Source organism: Varanus komodoensis, unplaced genomic scaffold (assembly GCF_004798865.1).
Source record: "Varanus komodoensis strain SLA01 unplaced genomic scaffold, ASM479886v1 scaffold1, whole genome shotgun sequence".
Classification (NCBI taxonomy): domain Eukaryota; kingdom Metazoa; phylum Chordata; class Lepidosauria; order Squamata; family Varanidae; genus Varanus; species Varanus komodoensis.
Window position 1 is genome coordinate 8,548,783 of NW_025335268.1, and position 9,692 is coordinate 8,558,474.

General features: G+C 42.7%; 1 protein-coding gene across 1 annotated transcript; it reads right to left on the minus strand.

Annotated features, from left to right (window-relative positions):
- Positions 1–225: 225 nt before the first annotated feature.
- On the minus strand, positions 226–4,327 carry LOC123032411 (carbohydrate sulfotransferase 8-like). Its single transcript, XM_044448280.1, has 2 exons — positions 4,228–4,327; positions 226–2,760 (listed from the first exon to the last, which is right to left on the minus strand). Exons 1-2 carry the CDS (start codon positions 4,325–4,327, stop codon positions 1,940–1,942), a joined length of 921 nt encoding a protein of 306 aa, XP_044304215.1. The 3' UTR covers positions 226–1,939.
- Between the last annotated feature and the right edge of the window lie 5,365 nt (positions 4,328–9,692).

Genomic DNA, 9,692 nt, shown 5'->3' on the forward strand with positions numbered 1-9,692 from the left:
TCAAGGATGCACATGCTGATTTCTAGAAGAGGGGTTTTTCTCAGGCCTGGTTATGTGTCAATGATTGCATGATTTAATCAATGGAAGTTCTACCTATTCATTTGTGCATCAGGGTTGAGGTTACAGCATCATAGGGGAAGTCAGTGAGGAAGGTATCTTAGCAATGATGCTGCAGGATCCACTGAATGCTCACAATGCGGCTTCTTCATTCATGGTTAAAAGAAGGAAGGATTTGCAGATCGAAAACATGGATTAAGAGACAGAGAGTTTACTTAAGAGAAACAAAAGAAACACACTGGCTACCATTTCTACCAAACTCTAAGCTTTGGTCCATTTGAATCTCATTATATATATGACTTATAGGCTTTGACAGATTTTCTGCCATCTTTTGACAGCTAAAGGACCGAGTGTAGAACACCGAAAATAGAAATCCATAGTAGAACTCCTATGGATTATGGATTACACATTACAACTTTTTCAAGTTTTAAATGGAGCAAGTTTAGAGATGCTGCCTTCAGGTGGATGCTTACTTGGATATCTGGTCTGCTTTTACTTATGCATGATTACTAGAAAACTGTATTTTCATATAATAAACATCTCATATGTAGTCACCAATGTAGAACAAATCTATGTATGCATACAGATACATTTCTCTTTTTTCTCCATTTCTTTTTATAAAATTTGGTTAAGTTTCACAATAAAAACTGAATGTCCCCCTCCGCAAACACCACAAGCTTAGATCAATTTCCCCCACCTTAGCTGCTTCCCCCAGTAGCCAAGCTCCAATGGTCAAATTCCAATTGCTAATAAGGCTGCCTCTCTCCCCCTCCCTCACAATGATTTCATGGAGGAGGGGGCCTCCCTTTTGACAGACAGCTCTTCAGAACCAGGTACCAAGCCTACCAGATCATTTGGTTACCAGGGGTCACCAGCCAGGCCATCCTGAGGGTATCCAGCCCTGATGGGTACTGCCTGCAACAGGTTAGAGACTGGATACACTCTGTGTGGGGATCCCTTGAAAGATTGTTCAGAAGCTGTAGCTTGTGCCAAGTGCAGCATCCAGACTGAAAGCACTCCGGACATATACCACAGTTCTGGCCACTGGCACTGGCTGCCCATACATTTTCAAGCCTGATACAGGATGCTGCTTTTGAGCTATAAAGTCTTACAGGCCTTGAGATTGCAATACCCATCAGAGAGCCTCTCCTAGTGTAAACCTACCCAGATGCTTCACTCATCATCTGGGACTCCTCTGAGTGCTTCCTCCATGGAAGAATCAGAAGCTGGAAAAACGTGGGGGGCCTTCTTGGTGATGGGCCCAGAATTCAGAAATGATTTTCCCAGGGAAACAGTTTGGTACCAATGCTATCACCTTTTTGTGCCAATTTAAGACCTTTCCCTACTCTCAAGTCTTTTGCAACATACAATAAGGTTTTCAATCAGGTCCTGGGATTTTATATTTTTGATTGTGACAATTCTGTCCATCCATCCATCCATTTTATCTGTTTATATGCATCTATGTAAATGCCTTTTACATTATGTAGAATACTGGGCTTTTTCAGCTTTAATCTTTGTAAACCACCCAGAGACCTTTAGCTATTGGGAGGTATTGAAACATGATAAGTGCTGGAGGTCAGACTAGATGGCCCGGGAGACCCCTTCTGACTCACTCTGTTTCTTTGTTTCTAAATGAATCAATGAATAAATGAAATAGATGTGGAGAAAATGCCATTTCTGGTGACAAAACTTTCAGGCAGTTCTCTTGAATGGGTTGAGACTGAGGAACTAGATCACATCCCTTGCTTATTTTGTCAAAAGTGCTTTCCAGGAACAGTTCACTGATCTGTGCTGACCACCCTTCTGTTTCCTGCAGCAATTTCAGCAGTTCAGCTCAGTTTTGCACTCACTTTTGCATACTGAACATCCCAGTCAAGGTGTTTTATTCCATCGAATTGCTTCTTGGAACACAAGTGTAGTACCACAGCAAGCTGCTGGGAAAGTGAAATGCAGCAAAGTCAGACTGAAAGAAATGGCAGAGCTGTGTCCTCTCCATGAGTGAGAGTTTGCTGAGCATCTGCTCTTCTGACCACCTATATGCCCACGGACTTTTGGAGTTTTTGAACACAGGAATCTGGAGGTTCCCAGCAACTCCAGCCCGGAGCAATAAATGTTGCACCTCACTGCCAAGGGATCCAAACATGATGATGTAATCATATTGGACAAGGCATGGATGACACAGGTTGACCAATGGTGCCCATTCAGCACTGGCATTCATGGATCCCCTGGATAAGATGTTCTGAATGAACTCCTGGAAGGTTACGCCTTTGGCCAAGCCATGCAAATAAGCAGAGATGAGTCTCTGGAAAGGTTCCCTGATGAACATCACTTTTGTGTAGGATTTCAGCATATTTTCCATGGATGACAGGTTGTAATCTCTGAGTGACTTTTGGGTACCGAACAGCTGGTGATAGGGGATTGGCATTGGCGGTGTGACACCTTTCTCCTCCAGCATTTCTAGCAGCTGTTCCCAGCCTTTAACTCCTGTGCCAGGTATTTTGCAATACAGAAAATGCAATTTGTTGTTTACTGCAATGAAAGACAATAACTGAGAAGTTTCCTCCTGGGAAGGAGGAAGTGTGACAATTTTATGATTTTTGCTGCAGAAGGACCTCAGCATTTTTTTCCGGGACTGTTGAATATGCAGGAGAGTGTCAAATTTGTATGGAAAATGTACTCCCTCATCCTTAATGATCAGATTACCTAGAAAAGAAGATAGGAAGATGTCAGTTTATCCATTATTACTAATTTCATTGCTATACCATCCAATAACAGAAGCTCTCTGGGTTTTTCTCAGCGATTCTATCCATGCCAGTGATGTAGCCACTCTGGATTTTAATCTGATCTTTAAAGGAGCTATTCTTAAACCATAATTCCCAGATAGGTTCAACACCATAACAAGTCCATTAACAAATCAGATGATGACCTGGAATGAATACACTGCTCCACTGACATTGGAATCAGCAGCCTCCAATGGGAATTTGCTGCTCCTTTTTATCTGAATTTTCCAGAGAGAGAGAGAGAGAGAGAGAATTTCCCTCCCATTTTCCCCATGGACTGGTCTAATTCCCACTGTTCCATGCTGGAGTGCTGGCAGAGCTTTGGATGTTGCCTAGCCAGAGCTTTCCCCATCCTGGCCAACTTATGTCCTGATGCAACCAATGTTTCTTTTCCACTCTCCAGTATCAGAAAGGGAAGGTAGCAGGAAGAACAGGAGGAACAGGGGAGTGGAATTGCAAGATCAGATCTCATCCTCCAAATCTGGAGCTCAGAGCAGTATCCAGCTGTCTTTCCACTACTTGATTAAACAGGGTTCCAAACTGTATGCCAGGAGAAATTGCAATTAAAGGTATGTTTAAGCAAGCATAACCAGTTGTGCAAGTGGGGGCATGAGTACACTGTGCAACTGCTTGCACAATGGAGGAATTTGGCAGAGTTTGGTTAGTGCTGTTTGAGTTTGTGAAATGACACCACGGAGTGCTGCCCTCTCCTTAATGGGCTATTTGCTGGGATTTTGGAAAAGTGTATCCTGCTTTTTCAAGAAATTCCAGGCAGACTATAGAATAAATGAATTTACACCAGTAATGCTGCACAAACCTCTGCATCACAATGAAATAATAATAATAATAATAATAATAATAATAATAATAATAATAATAATACCAATGGCACGCTATCAGAGCAGCAATGGAGTAATATGACTCCTGGAAAGTCAGCTGAAGTGCATTTTGATGCAGTAGATACCGCCACTAGTTCCACAGCCCTGGGAATTACAGCTCTGACAGTGGAAAGCAGCTTGGTTTTTAAATAATTTTTTCATACTTGTAATTCTGAACACAATAAGCTAGAAATCTTTGGGGAATCGATGACAGACAAAATAGCACTGGCACTTGCTCTTTCCCACCAAGGTTAGCCAGGATGGGTGCATTTATGAATGTCCTTCCACAGTTTCTGAGTTACTGCAGCAAAGGCTGCAGAAATGAGGAAAACTTTTGACCAAAAACAACACGCACACACAAAATCCATTCTAATCATGATTAAAATCCTCTGTCGTGTTCAAGCACTTTAGAACAAGGCAGAAATCAGCAACTGTGGGATATGTATACAAGCCTGGATTGAGTTTGTGAAGAATTGCTCTATAGACTGGCAGCTGGGGTGGAGGGGTCCTACCTTGGCCATGGCGTGTGGGTCGCCAGAGAAGATGGCTCCACCACAGCAGGGAAATGAAGCCCAGTGAAGCAAAGATGCAGACTCGAGTGAGGAACTGCATTATCCTCTCCGGCTCAAGAATGGGAGTTCTGCTAATAAAAGCAGGCCGAGTAACCTGAAGTAGTGTCCACAAAACTGACCATGGATGTTTACTCTGGGAAGAAGTAACAGGTTAAAGTACTGTTTGTACAGGGATAAGTTTTGCGTGCTGATATAGCCAACACAGTCAGAGAAACCCAAATGAACCAGAAAGCCAAATCACAGCATTTTCCACAGGAATATAGATAATGCTGGTCATACCCAGAAATCCCTTCAGCCTCATTGCTCACAAAAGAACGCCTGTGAAAAAATGGCCAAGTCTGTTCTCTTGGTTACTGTGCAAAGTTCAAATATGTGAAAAAGTTTTCACCTAAGTCTAAGTGTTAATATTATATAGAAATGTCAGTGAAAATATCCATTAATAGTAGCTGGAGCCTGTACTTCATTGACTTGTTTCTCTGGCATGTATGCAGGAAGGTATGAAATACTGAATATCACACTTTTTGTGATTACATAGATTTTGATTGTTGATTGCTTCCCAGTACAATCATTCCAGATAATTTCAGTGCTTAGGCTATTGGACTATCTCTTGTTTCATTTTGGATTGTTTCATCATAGTGTTTTCAAGAAGGAAAATTCAGAAGTGGATTAGCATGTCCTTCTTCTGCGCAGTACTAACCAGAGTTAGACTGAGTGTCACTGCAGTTGTCTGGCAAGTGGTTACAGGATGCTAAAGGCCTGTGAGGGTGAATTGGAGCATCCTGGGAAAATGCATGGCTGGTGAGGCCCTGCACAGCACAGGGGTGCTCAGCGCTGCAGCATTTTCCTGCATGTCCCCTTTCTTGCCTGCAATTTTAATGATCAGATTGATAGTCAGCAAAAAATAGCATTATATGTTTTATTCTGCCAGCAGAACAAAGGCTCCTACCTTTACTAGTTCTTGATTTTGTCATAGTTAAGTGTGCCTTCTGGTGCTCTTTGCTACCTGCTGAAAGCATATTTTCTCCAAGTAAGGACTGCTCTTTAAAATTAAAAACATCTAGTGATTGATGTTGGTTTAGACACCTGCTTTGCTGCTCTAGAAAATATGCTCACACTCTGCCTATGCTCACACTCCTCCTTTCTTTTTGCAAGGAACTCATGGTGGCGTGCATGATCTTGATCCTCCTCCTCCTCCTCTCCTTATATTGACAACAACTCTGTGAAGTGGACTCTGACTGGCCCAAAGTCATCCAATGAACTTCATGGTAGAGGCACGACTTGAACATTGGTCTCCCAAGTCCCAGTGTAACAGTCCAATTGCTTCACCAGGCTGTCTTTTTCAATGTTTTCCATCTTTCATGGAGAGAGATCCTGAAATACGAATGGATCATTTAAACTATGAAGGAGTGACCACCCAGTTGTTCCAAATCCCAAGACTTGGAAGTGGCTTTCAGTGGCAGGGTTTATCAGGTTGGGCATTGATGCATAGCCAACAAGGAAGAGAAAAGAAGCCACAGGTATGAACCTGCTAATGTCTAGGTATTTATTCAAATTTAGAAAAGTTATTATAATTTAACCTGAAATTTAAGGCACCTCAGTGGAAAAGAGCAGGTGATCTGTGAGCCAGTTCACCAGTCTGCTGAACTGGTGCTAACTGTTGATGGACAACTTACTCCATGGCCTTCTTATGGCTCTTTATCTTCATTTGGACCAGATTGCCCTTCAAGCCAAGGAAGCATTCCAGGAGAGAACTGTGCCCTGCAAAGTGCTATGGAGCCAGATTAGGCCCTAGCTGCTAGGGGCATAGGAAGCAATAATCAATGAAAGATGCTGTTCTGTGGCCTCCTGACATTGCTTGGGAAGTCATAGGATTTTTTGGAGTCCCAGCTCCAGGAAGGCTGAGCCCCCACCTTGTCAGCTCACAGTTGGCACAGAAAGGGTTTTCCCCTCCCTGAGGTCTCAATTGGGCCTAGAATGGGGGAAAGGGGGGCATGCTGGGAAACTGGGAGGGAAGGAGGCCGAGGCTGCAGATTTACGCTGATTCTAATTGGTTTTCCAGCCTCCTCCTTAGCCAAGCACTAAATCTTACTAAATGTGCTGTTCAGTGAGCAGTTGCTCTGAAGGGCCTTCAGCAAAATGGGCAACTGACCCTGTCTTGAAGAGCAAGGGATTTGCAGAGCAATTCGAGACAGAGGGCTCTCTGGCGTTCTCTCTTCCCCTGCTCAATTCCTTCTTCTCTGAGTAAGAGAGCAGTGCTGCTTTCCAGGAATGGAACAGCTACAGAAACTGACCCCAGCAGGTGTCATGTTTTTGTTTCAGGCAGCTGTGTTTGATTCTTCCATGACAATATGTTATTTATGTGTAGCCATGAGCCAAGTGGAAGCCAAGCCAAACCTCCCCAGTGGGGCAGACAGCTTGGTGGGCTCCCTTGACTCATTGACATAATCTCAGCCTGCCCTACATCACAGGGTTGTTGTGCGAAAACCAGGCAGGCCGCTGTGAGCTTTGTAGAGGGAGGGTGGGCTAAAATATAACACACACAGCTGGGCATTCTATGTAGAATGACCTTTTAACATGTTCTGCACAGCTTTCCACTAGAGGGAGCTAAATTCATGATAAATGGTGACACATCCCTGTGTTCTTCAGTGTGCTTTATTAAGGGGACAAAAGCATAAATGAAATATAGTTCTTTCTACCACTTCCGATATCCGAACTGATGCTACTTTACATATTTGTGATGGATCTAGGAAGCTTCTGGTGCTGCAGCCAAGATTTGGGACTAGGACTACAATTGATCAGTCAGCTAAATTAATCAATTCAGCCTGCAACCCTACACATATTTAGGGACTCAGACTCAGTCAAACTTACTTCTGAGGAGCTCTTTATAAGTGGCTCTTTAAGATAGACCCATACAAAAAGCTGACCCCGCTGAAAATGTATCTTAAATCCTTAACAAGTTTTCATTTTCAGATGTATATGAAAGTAAAAATTCTTTAAAATGATGGATGGTAAAGCACTCTCTTAAAAGCACTTCTCTCTATGCACAAGTGGATGAGGGGGAAAGAGGCACACCTCCTTTGTGCCACATGCACATTTCATTTGCAAACAAAATTTGCTTGTTGTTTTGGAGCTATGGTTGGGAAGAAAGGCAGTTGTGGTAATCAGGGCATTAGACTGGCTGGGCTCTGGTGCCCCTGAACTTGACCCAGCCAGATTTCCATAAGTTCTTTTCTGGTCTGGGAAGAAAGCACAGCCAGGAAGTGCACTCTAGGACTTCATGTGTGAACCTAAACTTTGAATCAGGAACAAAACTGCTGCTGCAATTAAAAAGCCTTAACATTTGCAAATAAGCAATAGTACCTCTGAAGCATGATGGAATGCTTTGCTTCTGCATATCTTGGATGTCTGCTTCAAATGTAACTCAGTTTTGTACGCATTTGATCTAATTGCAAAATAATGTTAATTTATATAGGAGAGTAAATATTTATTATGTATTTATTTCACTATTAAACCACCCAATAATCAAAGTTATCTGGGCAGTGTACAATACATTAAAATTACAAACAATAAAATAGTAAAAATAACATCTCATAAAAATAGAAATAAAGCCTGCAGTAAATAGTAAAAATATAGCACATTAAACTGAAGTTAAGCAACAGCAAAATAAAAATGCCATGATCTAAATGCATTAAAACAGTTCTTAAAATATCTGGGAGAATATAAAGGTCTTCACCTGAGGCCCCCACAGGGATTTTCCAGGGAGGGCATTCCACCGATTGCATGCCACCATTGAAAGACCATCTCTCTTATAGCCACCTACCCCACCATATTGCAGGAGAAGGACCTCAGGTGATGAACTTAATGCTTGGGAAGATTAAAATGGAACAGATGCTCTTTTACATAACCTGCCCCCTCCCCTAAGCCATCTAGGGCTTCGAAGATGAAAACCAGCACTTTGAACTGGGCCTAGAAATGTTCTAGCACCCAGTGCAGATGGCAACATGGAGGCAGAATATGTTCAAACTGGCCGGTCTGCATGGTTGTTGCTGTTATTAGCAATCTTTGTATGCTGCTTCTCATTCACACAAAGCCTAAAGCGGTTTACAAAAGAATGCAACAAATATGTACAAAGACAGCACCCTGTAGGCTGCTTCACAGAAAAGTCATGGCTGGGGAAACCAAGCACCCTTGACTCAGTATGGTTGCATTGCACCACCACTGATTGCTAAGTACTGTCGCTACAGAAGCCACAGAGCCAAAGAAAGTCAGAGCTGATCGATGTTGCAGGCTTCACTGGTCATTTCCAGCTCAATTCTGACTCCTTGCAGTGGTGCCACAGAAGCTGGGCTGCGCTGTATGTATTAGCAGGGGTGCTGACATGGTCCTGAATGGGATGTCTTGGTCCTGAATGGGCAATCAAGGCCCATCAGCTTTACAAAAGACCAGTTCCTAGCGGAGATAAAACCCACTAGAACTGTTTGGTGAAATGGCTGCCTGAATGTTGGCCATGTGCCTGTAGGGAGTGTCAGGATGAGCTAGAATAATAGAATCACAGAATAGCAGAGATAGAAGGGGCCAGTAAAGCCATTGGACCCAACCTCTTGTTTACTGCAGGACTCCAAGTTAAAGTTCCTGAACTTCAGAATACAGTAGGAGTTGGAAGGGGCCTATAGGGCCACCGATTCCAAACCCCTGCTCTGCTTCTGCATGTGGTCACCCATCCAGCTGCAGGCCCATGCCTTTCAAGCTTAGCAAAAGTAGCTCTACACACTAGCTCAGTGTATAGCTGCACAGACAGGTAACCTTAATTTACTTACAGATAGATTTCAAACCAGTGAGATAAGTCTCTAGAAGACAGATGTTGATGGTTTTCTATCAGTACTTGATGAATTGATGGCACATGGAATATTATGCTAAGCATTGTTGGATTAAACTGTACAAATGAGGTGTGGGCAGGATTTTGAGAATCTACCAATTAAAACACACAAGGGAACACCAAACAAAATAGATCTGGCCTTCATTTTTTAATCATGGTTTGGAGGGGATACAAAAAAGATTAACGTGTCACCATCTTTTTTAAAGTGCACTTCAATGAGAATATTTCTGCACATTCAGAAGATATATTTCTCTATGCGCTATTGATACAGAGAGACAAAATTAGTTTAGCTAGATTCTCTGTGTTCCTCATTCTGCTTAAATCACAACAAAAGAGACATTCAGCTGCAATCCCACCCCAAACCCAACAAAATGATGAGGCAAAAAAGAGACAGAATTGAAATAAGGGAGAGGAAAAGCAGCAGGAAATAGCTTGAGCCAGACCTGTGCATGTGGACAGAGCTGGAAACAACTATTGCAGAGATAAATCAAAGGTGAATATTGTGGTGGGAAGAGGCTATGACTGGCCT